This window comes from Anarrhichthys ocellatus, unplaced genomic scaffold, assembly GCF_004355925.1.
Source record: "Anarrhichthys ocellatus isolate YVR2014 unplaced genomic scaffold, GSC_Weel_1.0 scaffold47, whole genome shotgun sequence".
Lineage (NCBI taxonomy): Eukaryota > Metazoa > Chordata > Actinopteri > Perciformes > Anarhichadidae > Anarrhichthys > Anarrhichthys ocellatus.
This window is the reverse complement of record NW_022280077.1, coordinates 876,438-896,813: the sequence shown is the minus strand read 5'-3', so window position 1 is coordinate 896,813 and position 20,376 is coordinate 876,438. Positions and strand designations below refer to the sequence as shown.

Genomic DNA, 20,376 nt, shown 5'->3' with positions numbered 1-20,376 from the left:
CTCGTAAGTAATTTTTCTTTTTTTTAAACCTTTATACAGAGCTAGGCAGGCTGTTACCCCCACCTCAAGTCTGTATGCTAAACTGAGGTAACTAAACTAAGCATCTCCTGGCTCCTAGTTATGAGAGTGGCATCAATCTTCTTAATTAACCCTCAGCAGAAAATTATGAAGCACGTTTTTTCAAATGTGGAACTATTCCTTTGATGTTATGGAAAGATCGTGATTGTGGACAGATGATAAAAAAGAAACTAACACTGCCAGTGTTGTAAGGAAATTCTTATTCACACACTTCAACTGTATTTCCTTGACTTTGTTGTCCTTCACTAAACCTCACACCAATTACTGCAACACATGGATGTCAATTTTAGAATAAGCCTTCATTTTTGTTTGCTTTTTCATTTTTAGTTTTCATCTGACAACACTGTTTGGCAGCTCAGCAGGAGTTTGCTTCCAGTTTGAGAAATTCTGGTCCAGTGCACATGACATGTTGGTTGGTATTCTGCAAATTGTTTGCTTTGCATTTAATGGAAAAAAAAAACAACTCTTGTTGTCACAGAGTTGGAAAAGTAAGTTGGACCCAGTGCTCTGTAGCGCTTCCATCTTTCATACAGGCAAGCAGAGAGATTGGGCTGGAATCTGGGAGTGGAGGAAACGGTCTCCCCTGTTTGCATAAAAATCACACCTGTTGCTTCTTTTAGCCACATGAATTCACTCAAATACAACAAACCAAAAGGCAGAATCCATAATGTTGTATAAGTATTGAAATTGTTTATTTTTTTCTCTCTTTCTTTTACATAAAACAAAGAATATCAGTAATATACAATTCTCAATCCGCACTGCTAAGGTGACTGTCACACGAGAACATCACTGTTATTATTGGGTTCTGAAAAAAAAAAACATTTAGAGGGAGAATAACTGTAATAGTGAGTAACAATATGTGCAATAAATGGTAAATTACACTCATCAGTGCTGAGTGCAAATGCAGGGCATTAGAGTAAATGTTAGAAAAATACAATACTCTTGTGAGAGTGAGACTCTTCATTATGTGAGCCATTTTAAAAACACAGACACCATGCTCCATCGACCCGTATCAGTATAGCCAATCTGTTCCCTGATCCATTAACACCTCGTCTCACCTATGTACGCTACATATTTCAGTCATTAAACCTGTGTGATGCTATTGGCATGAACTCCCCTTTAAGTTTACAATTATTACCTTCAACATATACATGTAGCAAGTGAGTAAAGATTTAAAGAGGTAAATACAGTTAAATGACATGACTAATGACATTGTGCAACGGTACAGTGCTCCATGGTTCTACATCACGTGAAAGTGTGAACTGTGTCTAGGGTTTCAAAACAATATGGCTATAGTCACCATGACAAGTCTGATATGTAGATTCAGTTGCATTCATTTTCTGTATACGATTAGCTCAGAGCAGTGTTTGGCAATATGCATTTTGGCAAACATTTACGCACGAAGGGCAGGGAGCCGACAAAGGTGTGAGGGGGGGGAAACATCGCAAAGCAGCTAAAAGTCGGGATGCATTCAAAACACCAAAAACATTACTATAAAGGACACAGCATACAAAATAGAGAGAGAAACTGGTGAGGTATTATACAGTTAAATGTCCAGACAAAAACTGACAAGAGGAAAATATTGAGTTCAGGTAATATCCTTAAACCATTACAGAACAATGAAATCTGGTGTGTTCACTCAACCCAGTCGCCAGAAAATATGTCATTGTATATTTCTGCAAATGTTTACGCAAATGTTTCTGAAACAATTTCATACCAGTCTTGTATGACACTTGCAGAAACACTCAATGGAACGTGATTAACATTGTGAAACAATTGGTTAGGTTGAGGCAATAAAATTACTTGGTTAAGGGTAGAAAAAAAGTTAATGGTTTGTTAACATAATAACGTAACAATACAAAAACATTACGTAATATGCGTAAAGTCAATGTCTACTTTTGGTTTCACACGGTTCATGAACAGAAATCTGTGTTTGTTTGACCCATCCACCACACCTCCCACCTCCCCTGTAATGCTCATTGTACTTTTTTTGTTTTTGTACCACGTTATCTTTCACTAATGGTCGCTGGATAAACTACATCACTTGCTCTGCGTATCGCTCTTTGTACTACACACTTGCTCCGAGCGAATGCAAAACGTATCCAACGTATCCGTGGTTTGCACAAACGTACAATGCCTTTTCCTAGGGACTGGGCTGGTTCACTGGCTGCAATGAAATGGTTGCACATTTTAAAGTTGAGGTTTACTTATTAAATCCACAGCATCTATCAGAGACAATAAATGGTATTTTCCCTGAGCTAGCACAACAATGTCCACAATGTGCCTACTAGGTGCTAAGGTTACATGCAAAACTCACTGCTTTGTCTTGATGTCATAACTGTGGAAATATGTTAAAAAATACAGAACGCAGTACACACGTGAAGAGTTTCATGACAAGATGCAATGTGCACTGTTTTCAAAACGTATTTAAAGTAATTTCAAGCGTGATAGTCAGATCCACGATGGAGGATATTCAAAATAGACCTTTGCTTATGTAATGACAATATGTAATGTGTGTAATATGTCATAAAAACTGAGCAGTGCATATCAAGTTTCCCTCATCAGTATTTTTTACCTCTTGTGATGAAACTCGTCATATAATGGATATCAGATTCATACGATGCATTTCTGTGGTTAGAATAAGTCCGAGGGTGGTTGCATGCAAGTTGATATTAACATTGTGACAATAAAAAAAAAAGTTTCCAACAAGATAGTGCACACTTTAAAGAATCACATTACCAAGTCAGGTATAGAGCTCATGAATGGCAATCAGTAGTAAGTGCTGTACATAAAATGTCTGCAGGATGGAAGTCATAATTTGTGATCTTGAGTTTATAAGTTTCCATCCGAAAATAAATTACTGACATATTTATTGAAGCTTAGATATTCACAAGATCTTAAGCAAAATTTGATCTTCATATAAACATTTATTAAAATGTTCATACATTGCTGGAGAATGCAAATAAATGTCTAAACAATCCATGCTCAGCAGGATTTTAGTGGAGGCCTTTAATTTGCATCATTAATCTCCAAAAGTGGCCACAGCTGGTGCCATAATGGAGGTCTGGTGGTGATTTGGTGGTTTGAACCTGCATTAACCAATTTTTCTCTTTCTTTTTTAAATAAAATGGAATCAAATGATACTTTTTAGCTTCTTTTGGCTCATTGTATTGGTTGTGCAGGCGCACAGTCAGATAAACCCACTGTGCGCACCAAATGAGAAAGCTACCGAGTGGCTTGTTCATGTAGTGAAACAGCTTGCAAGACCCAAAACTATTTCTAAAGAGTTGGTGGAGACCAAAAGCGGGATAAAAGGACTATGTGTTGTACTTTGAATATAAGATTCGTAAAGTGGCCAGAACCAATCAGATAGGACGCTGCTTTTTGTCTGCTGGATATTAAAATAGGCTCTTGCAAACTATGTTAGCTATGTCAGTCATTGTGTTAAGCATTTGCTCTGTGCACTAGTGGCTACATTTTAAGTTTTAAAAAACCAGGTTAGGAAATTTGCTGTAATGTGTTTCGATGTTTAGATTATGGAACTATAAACAGTGTGTCCGCAAAGTACTAACAGTCCTATGTATACCGCTTTGTTAGAACATTTCAATCAGAAACAACTCAGAACAGTTAGTTTAGCTAGCTAACGAGCATGGTTATGTCGTCTCAATGTAAACTCGCAGCTGCAGGCCACGTATGTTAGCTTAAACTGGACCCACTGTTCAGGCGTTAGCTTGTGTGCAACTGTGTTCATGAGATGATTACAAGTAGCCCTGAAAGAGATACAGTAGCTAACCGCACATCACCAAAATAAAAAAGCCGGCCACGTGCATGTTTTTGTCAAAATTATTACTTCTCAGGGTGGGGAAAAAACAAAAAAAAAAAAAGTGTAAAGGAAAATAACTGTCTGTTTACCTCCAGTCCTGTGAGACAGCAGAGCTGTACATTTAGAATTTCAACCAGCTGCTCCCAGCTGATGCCAATGAGCTGCAAACCTCCAAAATGGATGCCAGAAGGTTGATTACTACACCTGAAAGGCTACTCAGTATCTCCACACTGCACTAAAACCTAGGGGGAAGCCTGCAATGCCAAGCTCAGTTGTTGTCCAGCTCTGAGTGTTTCATCCTGACACAGACACGCCGTATCCAAACGGTGGGACTTAGGGATCCTCCATGTGTGTTCGAGTGATAAATCCAACTGATTGATTGATTCCTTGCTTCGGGATGGCTGAGTAACTCTGAAATGGAAGATGTAGAGCAGAGTGAGATCCTGCAGCACGATGCCATGCATGCGAACAGCATCTGCCATATAAAGAAAAGTAACATCATTTTATAAATTGTTTTGTATAATGCAATATTTATTTGTTTATTTCCCCGGAAATGGTTAAATCACATACTGCAATACAAATCCTCTGTGTGCTCTGAGAACCTGCACATACAGAGCCAATTTTATTCAAAACAAAGTCCGAAACTCTTTCCACTGACTGCAGAGCACCTCAAATTACAGTTTATGGTGATTTCAAGAGTATTGTGTTGTTGGAAGTTAATTTAACATGTACCAGCTGCAGTTTTCCTGCACGCACTGTGGTTAAATGCAAATAGAAACAGACAACTTGTGATTTGATTGCAGTGGGCAGGGATGATATTTGTAAGAAACCTACTACCCTGCATGTTGATGTGAAGTTGTATCATTTTCCCCACATAAATCAGTTGCTTAAGTTCAACTGGCACCTGATCGGATTTCTGGATTGCTACTGTGGGAAAACTGTGCGTTATAACCTTGTACAGAAAATGAGTATTTCTGTAAATGAAACTGATTTAATAAAATCATTACACCCAACACAGAATCTTTATGGGCATTTTGTTTGTGTGTCAGACAGCACCTGTGCAACATGAAACCTGTGGCTGGTTAACCCAAAGGTATATCGTACGTTCTTATCTTATATTTACCACACACGCACGGGTCGGAAATATCAGCATAAATGTACTGCAGTGAAATGCAAATGATGTTTGTGAAACTTGTCAGTCATGTGTTTATTTGTTACCATTAAGCTTACTTTCTGCTCTGTGGGGATGAAAATGAGTTTACAGGAAAGTAGCATTTTAAATGCACTTTTGAGGCAAACTGTACAGTTTCTACGACATGAAGAGAAATTGTTGCACTTCACTTCATCTTTGTAGCTACACGCCACAGTGACTTGACTTTGACGCTCAGAAGTAATAACCTAAAAATCGTTTCTCTAGTTTTTTTAGTATCCTATCATGAAGGAACTTCTCAGTGTAACACTGGATAAAATATTTAGAGAATAAAAATGTGGACACTGGAAAAATGATATGTGGACACAGCATATAACAGGTTTTCGGCCTGAAGTTATCACTTAAATAAACCTGTTCCATCGTCTCTTACAGTTGGCAAGCTGAAGTCTTGTCTGCTCTTTCTGTTGGCTTGGAGTGGCTCGTGTTTTCGATTTGATATAGCTTAACTTCTTTGGTTCCATCCCACCTGGAAAAAAAAGCACAGAATGAAACTTATTTCAGAGGTTTTCACAGCAGTCAGACTTTAGTCTCTCTCCTGTCAAGAAAAGGAGTTAAATGTGAAGTTAGGAGAACAGAATGACACAGACAGGCTGACATCTGACATCTGCAAAGAGAGCAAGATTATCATTCTGAATTCAAAGTGGCAGGAGATTTGAGTGAGGTCTAAAGCATCGTGAAAGATGACAACATTGTAATTCTGACCTGAAAGTGACAGCCACCTCTCCAAACTGAAACAATGTGCAAATGAAGCTTGAGTCTAGTTCATCAAATATGGGTTGACAGCTTAGGTGGCCTAAATCAAACTGTTAAAAGTAGTCACTGTGTGTCAGAAGAAACGACTGACATATAAAGTTGGGCTGTCAGTTGGGCTGTAGGGTTAGCAATCTGCACTAAGAAACAAGTGAAACATGACTTTAATTAGCTAGCTAGCTAGAGCAACTTTAATAAAACCTGCAAGCGACAGTTGCCATTTCAGCCTGCACAATTGATGGCCGTCAGAAATGAGAAGCCTGCCTGCTTTTGTCTACCTCTGTCTGAAATCAGGTTTTTCAAAAATTTACTACAAATTGCGAGTCATAAATTTTCCACAGAAATCATTATAAACTGCATGCCATGCAAGAATGGAACGCTGGACAGGCTTATAGCAACAGTAACTAGCTTTCCAGGCTGTAACATTAAAAAAAAAACTTTTCTTTTTTCTTTTACTGCTGCAACGTGACTTGTGATAAACGTAAGGAAGATTGAAATGAGAACAGATTGCCAATCACTTTCAAATAATAAAGTCAATCAAGCGAGACACAGCTGCTTTAACTGAGCACCAGCTCATTAAGTGTACCTGTGTTCCCCATTCCCATCATAGTCCTTTTGAAACTGTGCTGATGAAAATATATAGCGTGTGTGTGGTGGAGAACAACATCTTCTTAACATGCTCCTCACAATGGATAAATGAATAATGAATTACACGAGCAGAAAGTTCATTGGGTATTTCCTTTTTGAACGAGAGTGACAGATGTCAGAAATTTGCAGCCTGTTATATAGCTTATACAGAACAATTTGTTATATTAAAAAAAATTGCATTTAAGATTACATTTTTTTATCTATGAGATGAGTTCAGGAGTTTAGTGGAAGAGAAATGAGAAAACCCTACGAGCGTCATCTTCACTTCAGCAGCCCACACACACACTGTGCTTCTTGCAGAAACTTCTGTGGCTTTACTGTACCTGGTGGTAGTCTGGGCAGCCTGCTCTGGGTATCACACACACTGGCAGAGGTCACAATGGGTTCAGATTGGGGTTGGATGGGCTGGAGGAAGGCCACAGTGGGGAAAGGCACTGACTGGATATGGGTCATAGAGGAGTCGGAGAGGGAGTTCGGCAGCCTTGCATGGCTGCAGTCCTTAAAGCTGGAGGGTATTCTCCACCGGGGTAATGGGGAAAGAGACATGTCCTCGCTGGAGGAACCGGGGACACTGGGTGGACTGAGGGACGGTTCTGGGGTTGATGAGGATTTGGGGAGGAGGTGCAGGATGGAGGCGAAGAAGGAACAGGATTCAGGAAGGGGGATGGTCCCAATTCCACTGTCCAACGTTCGCATCTTGCAGCCGGAGCCTGCGGCACAAGGAGAACAGTCGAAGTGGCTCAGGGGCTTGGGAAAGACAAGGAGAACAACAGGAAGGAAACAACAGGGTAACCATGGTTGAAGTGGCACTAAAGAAACTGTAAAATGTATATACACTAACATAATAATTGACTGTCTAGTGTCTCGAAGGACAGTCTGTCTGGGGTAAGTTGTTCCATGTGGAGAATAAACTGTTTGTCATTCATGGATAACAACCCAGTCAACACAAAAATTGTTGGCGTTGTATGTTTCTGCCACCCACGGTATACATTGAACGTCGACATTTCTGAAGGAAAAAAACAAGTATAAACGTGTTTCATATCAACCTCGTATCACGCTTGCAGCAACGCACAATTATACATAGTCACTCAATATACTACATGACTTGCTCAGATCCAATTCAAAAACATTGACATTCAACGTATCAGTGGTTTGAAGAAACGTACAAAGCAAACCATTTTTGACTGGGCTGTGGATAAGCTGCTAGAAATGATAACTGATGATTTGAATCAGTTGAAAAACGTTCACTATCAAATGAGAGCAGCTTTACCAATCAATATTAATTTACCTTTCTGCATAAGCTTGTTTCCCTGATGCCTCCTTGTTGTTCCTGCAACATTATCTTGACTGTTTGAGCTCTAAGGAGTGGATTCTAGTGTTGTGTTTTTGATCATTTCAAAGCAGACATGCAACAGATGGTTGGTCTGTTTTTTTTTTCTACTCATGCTTGCCGATGGTTTCCTCTTAAAAGCCAAGTTGAAAAATGGTGGTTCAGTACATATAATTACACACTAGTGTAAAGGATGGGTAAAGATTTTGCTGATCACACCCTACATGTAGCCCCCCACAGAGGACGACTCGGCCAATACAAATGAAGCCCACTTAAACCACTGCTGCTTTGTATTACAGATGTTGTTTAATGGGTGTGCGAATACTAGCATGCATTGATCACACTGTGAAAGGCACGGAATGGCATACGACATGAAACATAAATACAACCCCATAAGTGTGTATTTTGTTTGCAACATATCAAACATAACTGCCAAACACACAGTTATGTTGTATGTGATGTTTCTCAGCTTTGAGATTAAAGATGCAGAATTTGCATTGTTCAATCAAAAGTCTGACATTGTGTCTCCAGAATTACACATTATAACAGTTGTTGGATCAGAGAATCGTCTATCTTGCAAAACAAATCTGTCAAAAAGATATCCTCCAGCTGTTGTCATGCAGGCTCATGTTATATGTACCCTGTGGCAGGAACCTGCAGGCAATCTCACACTGGAGCAAAGGCAACAGCTGCTCCCCCTTTATTAATTAAGACTTTACACCCCTCTTCTGGGATACAAGCTCATTTCCCCCCCCCCTTTTTTCTCATTCCATGTTTAAGCTAGAGTGCTCAAATTAATAGAGTTTTTCAAATTTGTCACCCAAGGGAAATGTTATAGGATCAGTTTTATGTATAGTACTTTTCCGTTAAAATAAACGACACACATCATATTAAAAGTTGCAAATGTCAACGTAAGCAGCAATAAAAAACATCTTAGCACCTCGGAATAGCTTAATTTAGAGCATGAGTGACGGACACATTGTAGCAATGTCACTAACATCCATTGCAGTTATATGACAATTGCTGCTTTTCATGTATCACATTTGTTTTGCTTTAAGTGTCTGTCAGTGAAGCAGCGCTTGAGATGGAAATGGTCATTTATACCCTGTTGTAAACAAGAACAATTAATTGAATTGAGAAGACACTGAACAGAGACACTATTGATTAGTTTGGCCTTTAGTTGGAAGTTAACAAGAACCGCTGCGACACATTCTTCCCTGGAAAGGCAGAATCACAGAGGCTGAGAAATGATTGTTTTCAACAAGCCTTTCGCATGTACGGTGAGGTTGTTGTCCTCCTCACATCACATCCCCTCTCTGTTATGCCAAGCTCAATCAATAACTGCTCCATGTCACAAAGCAGCACTGCAGTAATAATCTCCAGATTTATTCTTTGGCAAGTGTGTTGATTGACAGCTGAATCGACAGAACCCTAACCCTAAGCCCTGTTGTCTGGATAAAGATTTTTACAGTTAGCATTTAAACTTTTGCAGGTACATTACTTGTAGTTCAAAGTGCCGACTAGCTAATCAGCGGTCTAGCCTGGAAACTGGGTAAAGTCACAAAAAAAGGGAAAGGTGCAAACCAGGTGCAAACACGAGGAGCAAACGCTGGAGCACGGAGCAGACACGAGGGAGACACAATGCGGGAACGAACAAGGACGATCTGACAACCAGAACAGGGAAAGCAGGGGAGTATATATGTGTGGGGTGATGAGAAGATTGAAGGCAGCTGGGTGGACTGGGCAGGTGAGTAGGATGAGTGTAATCAGGGGAAACATACATACACACACACACACACACACACAGAAACACAGGAACACAGGGGCAAAGCCTAAACCGTGACAGTGTCACTCCCCATCGGCGAATAATAGAACTTTAAAATAAGAGAGAAGAAGAAGTCTAATTTGATGAGAAATAACAAAAACAGTCTCAGATGTACAAATGTGGCACCTCAGTATAAACTACAGACCTTGTGACTAATGTTGTTTTTCGTTTGACTCGCATTATTTTGAAGCATCAAGTTAAAAACTATTCTGTCAACTCTTCATGAGGCCCGACAAGTTCATGCCAAGCTTGGATGGTTTAATTCAGCTCACAGCTGAAGGCAAACTTAATTCACTCAGCAGTGGCTTGGGTGAGCGTGCTTAACTGGTGCAGTACTGAAATTTTAATGAGGTGATTAAACCCTGAGGGCAGGCAGTCGCCCGAATCAAATACGCTTGATATTTGCAGCGTCTTGCCCATGGTGTCACTCTGGCCACTGAAAATCCAGCAGGGTCTGTCAGCGTCCTCTACCTGAGCGATGTGGAGAGTTTTATCTGCAGCTATTTTTAACCTAGTAAGTGACCACAATGAAATAAGGACCAAATTAAGTTTTACTTGTTGTCTAGTTTCAGTCTCCTCTCTCATTGTTGGCTAGGTTGCGTCCTTAAGTTAAATAGTAAGCGGAAAATAACTCATGTGTGTTGGTCAGTGTGAGCGAGAGAGATCGCATTTGAGCAGCAAATCGACCGAAGCAAAATGGACCTGAAGTGTTTTGACATACGTGTTTGGGATACTTGCCCATGAATCCATTTTCAATAAGAGACCCATTTGAACCACACCCAGGGGTTATTAGAACTGATTCGAAAGAGACCCAAAGACAGTCGATCCCGATCTGAAAATACCTGATAATTAAATCCACAATGTGGTTGAACCAAGCAGACCCAAGCTGGGAGAAAACACCAATACATGCAGTAGCAATACATGTCCTTTTTATCTGAACTTCACATTTCACACCGTCTCATCATTGCCCTTTATGCCTCCTGACATGTAGGGCAGCAAAACCGTCTGCCCCCCCAAAAACATTCTTCTTGACATGTGATGATCATGCCACGCCATTATCTGGTCATTAGATCATTTGTGAATTGGACATATTCAAATTACCCTTCTCAAGAAAACATATATCTCCTTCCAACCTCTCTGAGCAATGAATTTCACTATTTCACAATGTTTAACCAAGACTAGCACGTAATCCACAGTCCCAAAATGTCGACATTCTGATTGAGTGTGTCCATGAAGCAGACAGAGCAGGATAGTTGTTGGACCGTGGTTGGGGCTCGTCGATGCTACGCTATGATGGGCTAGTCTTGCTTGAGGGGTGGGACTTAGCGAAGGGTCAAGACAATACAATGGGACCTTACATAACCCATTCGCCTAAAAAGTATTTTTGGGCTAACATGTTAGAGAAGAAGCCATTGCACATTCCTAATTAATACACATGTACGTATTAGAAAAGAAAAAAGATGAAAAAATTGTAACAGGAAGCGTCGGTCTCGGGGCTATCATTAAATACGCTCTTTCTGAGTGATAAAATGTATTCTAAAGCTGAACCTGTCAAACTGCTCAAAATCTGTAACAGCACCACCATTTATCCACTTGCGACACGTAGCCCAACTTAATTAATTGGTCAAAAATGTGGAAACTGGGACTGGAGTTTCCAAGTGCAGCGCTGTACAAAGGATAATCCCATCCTCAATCCACCTCAACATCATCATCATCATATGACAACACAGCTCTACAAGAGGTCAGTGCTGGAACTGTCCAGTCGAACTTCCTATATCACTGTGGCCGGAACAAAAACGCCATGAAGGAGCTTGGATCACCATATGGATGAGTAGGTTCATCCCAATTGGATGAGCCTGTGCATGCAAATTTTTAGTGCATGGATCTGTGAAGATGAGCGGTCAAGGACATATACAATGTCCCCATTAAAGGGCAAACTCTGAGTGAAATACAATCGTGGTGAAATGGTTCCTGTTTGCCTTGATTCAAACTGCCACCCAAAACAAAAAACAAATGCAGAAATAGAACAAATAAAATTAACAGAAATATGGAGGAAAAAGCACACACTGACAAAATTGAGCATTTTGCATGATTGCTTGACTGTTTGTAGCATATTCATCATGTTTATGACTTACACATATCTTTCATATTTGGTCTTCACTTCTGTCTGCAAACTGTAAAATGGTAAGCACAGATAACACCTTAATGCTAGCATGCTGAAATTGCTCAAAGAGCAAATTGGGGAATTACTCATTGCAGTGACCGTAAGGAATTCTGGAGAGTCCTACAAAACAGTGACTAGAAAAGTCTGACCTATTACAGCATCCTGGTTGGGGCTCTTCACTGTGGATCCATTTTCACCATCAGCTCTCAGGTTCACCATCTGCATCTATGTGTTTTTGTAGAAAGTCAAAAGAGAAGTTACCTACGTGTTCTTCCATACTTCTGCATGTACAGTGTCACCCAACCTTGACTGTGTCAGAGTCCTAACGTGACAAATGAAAGAATTTGCTCCATATTCTGTTAGCATTTTTAGCTCTACCCTTATTTTCCTCTATTGACTGATAAGTGGCACTGCATATAGTAAGTTTCACAGGTTTTGAACTTCAAACAATAATCACATATTCAAACTACGATATAGTGTGTCGGCTTGATACTAAAACTTAATGTGTTCACTTGTTGAAATATTAATACATTCTTTGGATGAATAAATGGACTCCAATGGCAACATTGTGATGAATTTAAAAGGTCACAAGATAGGATTTGGTAATTAAGGCTGAAATGATGAAACTGTGTGTAAGAGTGGTTGAGAATTAAAAAAAAAGAAATGGAGGGACAGTTGGTGGAATCAGCCTGAAGTAATTCTCACTTGTAAAGACGGTCATGTAGTAGCTTTCTGTTTTCATTTGATCCCACTTTATTTTTTATACTAATTATAAGTATATTTCTTATAAATTTGTTGTTTTTGTTCATATTGTACTTTCTGGTGCAATTACAGTAATGTCATATTACTAAAACAAACATACTTTTACATAAAACAGGTTTTGGGGACACATCTATAAAGACATTTTTGTGATGAGAACTAAAACTGGCCACATACAAATAAAATGAGAGGAAATTTTTTAATTTACCTTCGGGTCCCCAGTGAAGTCAGTATGTCCTTGTATCTCATTCAGGGACATTCCTGGGCAGGGCATTGAGATGCATGCCCGCACTGCATCATGAGACTCTCTCATCGCCACAGAGCTGAAAGAAAACAGTTTGTCAACAGATCACTACATACTGAGATCCTCTGATATTGACTCAACATGCCCTGGATGATTTGGATAAATTACCCTATATCACTTTAAATCTCTGTATGAAATTAGTCTCAATTGGTCTCTGGGCTAAGGAGACTAGCACATGTGTCTAAGACAACTTGATTAAAAATGTCCGTAGTCCTCTGAGGCATTAAAGTACTTCATTAGCAATAAGCTATGAAGAAAATCTGCTGGAACAAAAACTGAAGGTTTAATGTTGAGATGAAGATTCAATGAAAGTCGAAAAGCGAGTCAAAAGATGGCATTCAATAGTGATTTTAGGAATTCCTTACCATTCTTTTCCATCGTTTTTTCTTCTGTCTCTCTTTTTGTCAGACTTTGTTTGCTTTCCTCCCAGAAGTGATGTAATCTTTTGCTCCCTCTTGTCCTCTTTAACTTTGGGTGGATCAGTCTTTTTGCTGCTTGGAGCAGGAAGCTTACTCTTACGAAAACCAAACCAATTTGCTAAGGTTGAGCCCGATTTTTGCTTCACTTCACTGGTTCTCTCCTGTTCCTGAGTCTTGTGCAAGTTCTCCTCTATGCCGAGCATCACTTTCTCTTCGATTGTGGTTATAGAACTTTGTCTCTCTGGTTCTTCAGAAACTGGCTCGCCAAAGGCGCTTGAAAACTGTTGCTCAATCTGAAGGCGCCTAGCCTGCTCTCGTTGGTGTTTAAGACTCTGAAGTCTTTCACTAGAGGACCCCAAATGTGAAGGTACTGTCAGGCCCTCTTCAATCAAAAAGTTGTTCAAAAGGGATCGATTCATTGGACAATGGTAGCTACTTGAGCAACTCATACTTCCCGGAAGGACATCACTAAGAGAGTTCAAGGAGCTACCTGAGTGTGTTTTGATCTGGGTACGGACCTTTCCAGATCTGTTGAAGCTTGGCCTGTCCATGTAGCGTGCACCAAAGCTCTGGCTACGAGCCTTAGCCCCATTCATTCCCATTACTGGCTTAAGTGGAGGTCTGGTTGACACAGACACAGAACGTTTAAACAGCCAACCTTCCTCATCAAATCCCCAATCTAACATCACACCGCTATCTGATGCAACAGGTTGAACAGAGGGCTCAGAATCCAGTGAGTTACAGCGGGTCTCAATCTTTCTGCGGACTTTATCGTGAGCTCCACATTCATGTATCATCTGGGGATCACACGTAAAAGTCTGAAAGGTGTGGATACCTTTTGCAGTGGAGTTTGTATCATCTTTGTCATGTCTTCCAAAATCTAGGAAGGTATTGGTTTCCTGTCCAGAAATTGCCTCATGAGATTTAGCATTTACAGGGAGAGACATAATTACAGGTCTTGAGGTGGAACTCTGAGGATTATTCGCAATCCCATGGCAGTACATCTTAGAATATGCCTGAGACAATACATTTGAAAGTTTTGGCTCACTAATGCTTTGTTGGGATCTTTGTAAGATGCTCTGACTTGGAAATATAGATGGAGCACCATGTTCATCATGGCATGTGGCAGTTCTGTCCATAGATAGCTGGACTGACTCTGAAGACTCTTGAAGTGAGACAGATGGCATCTTAGATGACTGGGTATGGTAGAGCTTGGCAGGGATATCTGTCAGTGGCTTCCCATCAGCACCCAGTTGTGGAGCTGTATGTTGATTGTCCTTTGCTATGTTGGATTGTTGTGGCTGTAAAATAGAAGGAAGATATGATTGTGGCTTGGTGGTGCCCGTTTTTATCTTGCCAGTAGTAGAGCTTTGAGCCTGACCTGCAGATGTATATGCTTTTGGTAAGCTGTCATAACTGGGACGAAGGACAAGAGAAGTAGTTCGACCTGGGGGTGGTGGTGGGGACAGGGACCTACGTTCTGAAAGTGCGGGAAAGTGCTGGTCTTGGCGTCGTTGTTTTCGTGGAGAGCAGGGTAAGTTGTCGTAGATGCTCTCTTCCACAGACTCGTTGCTTGATTGAAGTCCAGTGACTTGTAAAGATGATTTTGTTGGGCTCTTTGAGCATTCATTGATCCCTGGCGGCTTAAATGTCTTTGAATGCTTCACAGGGGATGCGAGGGGAGAGCGTACACTCTTGAGAGACTTGGAACTTGTTGGTACCAAAATGTTCTCATCTTTCTCAACTTTAGATAATGATCCCTTGTTTGAACAATGTGTTTTATTGAGATTTGTACTTTTGCTAGGAACACTGTGCCCAGGAGGGCTTGACTGACCTTTGGACCTGTGGCCCTTGATGAGTTTTTGGTGGAGGGGAGAATGTGTATGCTTAGGTTGTTCTTTCCCTCCATCCGCACTCTTGCTCCGCAGAATGAAAGCCTTTCTTGCTGAGTCACAAAGCTGAGGTTTCAGTTTCCTCTGTGGAGATTCTGAGATGGTGTAGTCCTGGCTTTCACTGACAGCTTGACTCGCCTGGTCTCTGCAGTGAGGAACCTCCATTGAGGAGCTGCGCTGTCTGGCTACACTCACAGAGCTCAGAGCAGTTGTTGCAGAATGCTGAATAGAGGAACTCACGTTATTTGTATCTGCTTCGACTTGCTTGAATGCAAATCTGCCCTGTTGTCTTTTGACATGATCAAGTCTGGATTTACGGTCAGTAGGCCTTTCCTGGTTATTGTTTCTGTCACTTAACTTCATGCTTGAAGGCTTGTTTTTTTCCTCCAAATGCGTAAGGCTATCTGTTGGGCTTACACCAGGTTTTACTGAGGGGCCCTCCAAAAATAAGAAGTTGTCTGTGACAGGTGAGGGAAAAAGACCAGAATTCCCTCCAAGTTTTACAGGGTCTTGTTGAAAATTGTTGTCATCATCCCTTGTGACATCCAGTTTCTGCAAGCAAACAAGCTCTTTTGTTGGTTGATCACTGGATTCTGTACTTTGTAATTTAGTTGATTCAGTATTGGCATCATCTGAGTCTAGGGGGGCAGTAGTCCCTGCTCCAGCCTTCAAAGATTTACTTGGAGGGGCTAATTGCTTGGCTGTACTCCCTTGTTGGCCACACTTGACACCAAATGAGTATATGCCCTCGTTGGAAGTCATACAATCTTTGCAGTGTGGCACAGATGCAAGTGAGGATGCCTCTTTGGAGCTGCACATTTGGAGACGCTTCAGGCCTTTCAGAATGTGGCCTTCCTTCCATCCCAGGTCTGTCTGCTCAATGGGTGCAGAGTGGTTGCTGGATACTGAACCCGTACTCATCCTTTTGTCCCGGCTTGCGGCGCACTGTGCATTACAAATCATATTTACAATTATTGAAATGGAATTTACAGAGGGATCACCAACATGCCATTGAGATGACAACTTTGACAACTTGCTTTTTCTTCAAATCAAAGGAAGATGATTGTAAGATGAAAGAAACCCACCTGCTTGGAGAATCCGCGTCCCTCTGCCCAAGTGTGGGAGCCACTGGAGTACTCACTACCAGCACTGGATAGTGACAGTTCACTGCCACTGCCGCTACCACTACTGCGTGGGCATGTTAGACTCAGCAGGCTGGGCCACCTTCCGGGAATACCTGCTTTTCCATTCCTTTGGACCTCCTGGAAAATCATTAGTTATGTAATGAATCAACAGAAATTAAACAAGCAATGAATGTCCTTATTGCAGGCTAACATTGACAAAGCATTGGCAATAAGAGACATATTAACAGGATATACAATTCAATTTATCAGCAGTGACAAATATTGTAATTATGACTCTCTTTGCAGTCTGAAGGAAATACACTATGATAATGCCCCATGGCTCTCCATTTGTCTCTGACACAGATCCCAAAGAATCGATAGGCTGGAGACATGGCTGTCTCTTTCCAACCAAAGGCTAATTGAGGAATAGACTGACATTTTCAACTCCAATTGTCAGATGGCCTTTGTTGTAAAATACAATGTGTCTGCATGTTTCTCTGATCTTGCAGGTGTACTAAATGTTTTGAAGCTGGTCAATGAGACATTTTAAAGGGAGGCCTCTGTGTTCTGACATCTTACAATATTTGTATTAAAGAGAAATGATGACAGAGGTAGCTTTGAAAGAAATGTTGAAAGCTTTGAAAGGACTTTCACTGCATATTTTATCACATACATTTTATTTGGGAATAGACTCCCTTGTTCTAAATCTGAAGCAGCAGTTCCCTGTAGTGATCAAGCTGCCATCTGTCTATCTGAGGTTTATTTATTGATTGGTTTATCAATTGATACTAAATTGATTTCCCCCCAGTCGTTTACATGTATCTGTCAGGATCCCTGTCAGACCAGGCACCTCCCATGGCCACACAGCTGCAGCCACTCCAGCCGATTACCTCCTGCAGGCTGACACACCAGACTCAGGTCCCACTAACGCTTTCCCTGGCACTATATAAACTCTGGTCCTGCAGTCTGGGGTTGTCAGGTCGTACCGTCTTTCACCCGCTTCAACCCCGTTGCATCTTCGGCTTTGAGTGCCTGCCTCCGGTGTCCGTCGGTCCGGGAATCCCCCGTGCCCTCCTTTGTGTTTACGGACTACTCACCGCCGCTCTGCCCTCCGTGGTGTTAACGGACTACACACCGCCGCTCTGCCCTCCGTGGTGTTAACGGACTACACACCGCCGCTCTGCCCTCTGTTGTGTTAACGGACTACTCTCGCCGTCGAGCCACGGGACATCACGCCATCAAGCTACCAGCCCTCCGGTGTCGAGCCACGGGACTCACACCGTCGATCTGCCTACTCTCTGGTGTCGAGCGACGGGACATCACGCCGTCAAGCTGCCAGCCCTCCGGTGTCGAGCCACGGGACTCACATCGTCAATCCGCCTGCCCTTCGGTGTCGGACCACGGGCTCCACACCTTCCTGTCATCTTAATTCAGGCTAAATAAAACCTGTTTATACCAACTTCTGTCTCCTGTGGTCTTGCTATTGGGTCCTCACCGTGAACTCCCGTGACAGTATCTGCTGTAAATTAAATAAAACAATTGAATTTTCTCTGACTAGTTAATGACCCAAATCACTCCAGTGATGTAATGTGGATGAGTCACTAGTACTGCCAAATTAGCTGAGCATCAACACTGTACAACTCCATACAACTTGTAGACACTTCTGGCTCTTTGTTTTAGTTTTCCAGCTAACATTAATCCTGATGTGCTGAGTGTGCGGTATCAGCCTAGCACGAAATAGCAAACATTTTCTCATGTCCTGTGATGGTAGCAGTGTAACATTGTCTTTGTTGTCAGCCTGATATTAATATAAACTAGGTTTGCAAAAAATTAAATAATCAAACATGTTAGTGAGTTGACTGTTTAGCCTTTCATTTTGAATGTTGTTTTAGAACTGCTCATAGAAACTGGTATGGACTTGGTTTCCAAGTATTTACTATACGATATGGATCACATCCAGTATGCTCCATATAAGCTTTAAGCGTTTTGAAACTAGTTTTGATGGCCCAAACAGCACGAGAGAAAATACATTTATCAGTTTTTTGGTATTATTTAAATTTTGATCTCAGTATAAGTATTGATTTTGATAAGATGCAAGGCATCAAAAAGCACTGAATAGGCAGAAGGTACAATTGTCAATTTGATGTCTTCGCTTCATGGCTTATAGGTCCACTTTTCGAGTCCTGTGTAGAGAGTCCAGTATGTTCCTAGGAACTGCTGGCACTATTCACTGGCAGATGCTGTTTGCATTGGTGCCATTTCCAATCAAAGGGACCCAAAGGTGTCAAAAGTGTTGTGACCCCATTTAAAATAGCATTGAACGTTTGCAAGGCTGCCATGGCCAGCTTCCTCTCAAAGTCATTAATGTCATCTGTTAGCAATAATTAATGTGAATAGGAAATAATTGCATAAGGGAGCCAGGGACTGAAGTGATTTGGTCTATTCATTGATATTCACCTATTATTTGATTATCCGTGCTAGCCATTATTTCACGAGCACAGTGGGAGGAGGACACATTTGACCATGATTGTGCGGATTAATCTTGGAACTAATTACAGTCAGCATGTCGAGGGCTATCTGAGATTTGAGTGATCCACTTTAACAAACCCTCAACCAGACTGGCCCTGTGCTTAAAGTCAAGGGCAAAATTGAGAGTTGTGGAGATGTTTCTTCCCCTTCATATATTGCAATAATTTCCCCCTTTGTGAGGCAACATTTCTTAATATTTCTGTACATACAATTCAGATATGATTATTACAAATAGTGAAAGAAGAACATGCAACCGCACCAAAGCCTCTTCCAAATATTTGTCATATGAAAGAATTGCTCAAGGCCCCATATTTTAAATACAGTGTCTCAGGGGTGGCAGAAATCATCAGCTCTATGTTGTATATACAGTATACCTAAACCTACATTTGCATTTTGCAAAGATACTTTCATCAAAGTCAGTAGGCCTAATGAGTCACACAGGATGTACTCATCATAAAATCAAACAGCATCAAATTCAGAAGCTCAGAAAGTTCTGTAGATAGAGATATCAGGAGTTACTCACAAATTATTTAAAAGCTCAAAGCCAGGCGTTTTCGACTTAAAAGTACGTCTATGTCGTGACTAAAAGAAAAAGTAAGTGAATAAATAAATGTATGACACATCTATAAATGGAAGTGCTAAAATGACTTGGTTTTGTGTGACTGTTTGCGTTTGTTCTGTCTGGCTGTGGAAGATCCAAGACAAGAGTGGAGCACTTTATACTGCATCTATTTGCATGTTGTTTCTTCTTTTTCATATAATTATTACTATCATTATCATTTATCATTAGTAGCACTGACTCAGACCTTTAAAGAGGACAACCTCAAGTTGCATTATGGGACAGGTTTTTAGAGCTTGACCCATAGGGACTGAAAGTCAGAATATCCCTGCCTCCCCTGCATCAGTTATGAGCACGTATACAGTATAAAGAGTGACAAAGTCTGCATAGTAAGGAGGTCAGGCTGGATGGATGGATGTGTCAAACAAAGACAGGACTATCACCCAGGAGACCTGCTTGTGTCACGCGTGAAACTAAAACTCATCAAATTGACTTATTTTTTGTGTTAAAACAGAGTTACTAATTTTGACTCAAACCATGATCGTTTCCTAAATCTAACAAACTAGTTTTGTAGCCTAAACCTAAATAAGCTGTTTTGTTGTTGTGTTGTGTCAAATTCACAACATTAATCACTTAAAATATAAGTTTAGCCCATCTGATGCATTAGAATGGTAGTGCTAATGGGCTGATAACATTTTAAATAGGTAATTGGTGAATAGCAAAAGAGAATGTCATTTTCAGGTTCACTGCCACCAACCAGGCTGCTGATCAATGGGCCATTCAGATACAAGGACAATGCACTTTAGCCTCCATGGACTTTTGAGTTCATTTTAAATTTCACAATCGCATCAAAACTCGTCCATGCATCCCCCAGAGCCGCCCAAAGCAAGGTTACACTCAGCTGCTCTTGAAACCAGTGTCTTCCCCTCTGGTGTTAGAAACACATTCTTCACTGCTCTCAC

At 41.0% G+C, this 20,376-nt stretch overlaps 1 protein-coding gene across 1 annotated transcript in view; it reads right to left on the bottom strand.

Annotated features, from left to right (window-relative positions):
* Positions 1–485: 485 nt before the first annotated feature.
* LOC116395511 (nck-associated protein 5-like) overlaps positions 486–20,376 on the bottom strand; it is a 54,852-nt gene continuing 34,961 nt past the window's right edge. The window contains exons 8-14 of the mRNA XM_031869454.1: positions 16,288–16,464; positions 13,257–16,147; positions 12,796–12,910; positions 11,978–12,053; positions 6,833–7,219; positions 5,482–5,577; positions 486–4,312 (exon numbers count right to left, since the gene is read on the bottom strand). Coding sequence (XP_031725314.1) covers positions 4,311–4,312; positions 5,482–5,577; positions 6,833–7,219; positions 11,978–12,053; positions 12,796–12,910; positions 13,257–16,147; positions 16,288–16,464 — 3,744 coding nt within the window. The 3' untranslated portion in view covers positions 486–4,310. The remainder of the gene's footprint in view (positions 4,313–5,481; positions 5,578–6,832; positions 7,220–11,977; positions 12,054–12,795; positions 12,911–13,256; positions 16,148–16,287; positions 16,465–20,376) is intronic.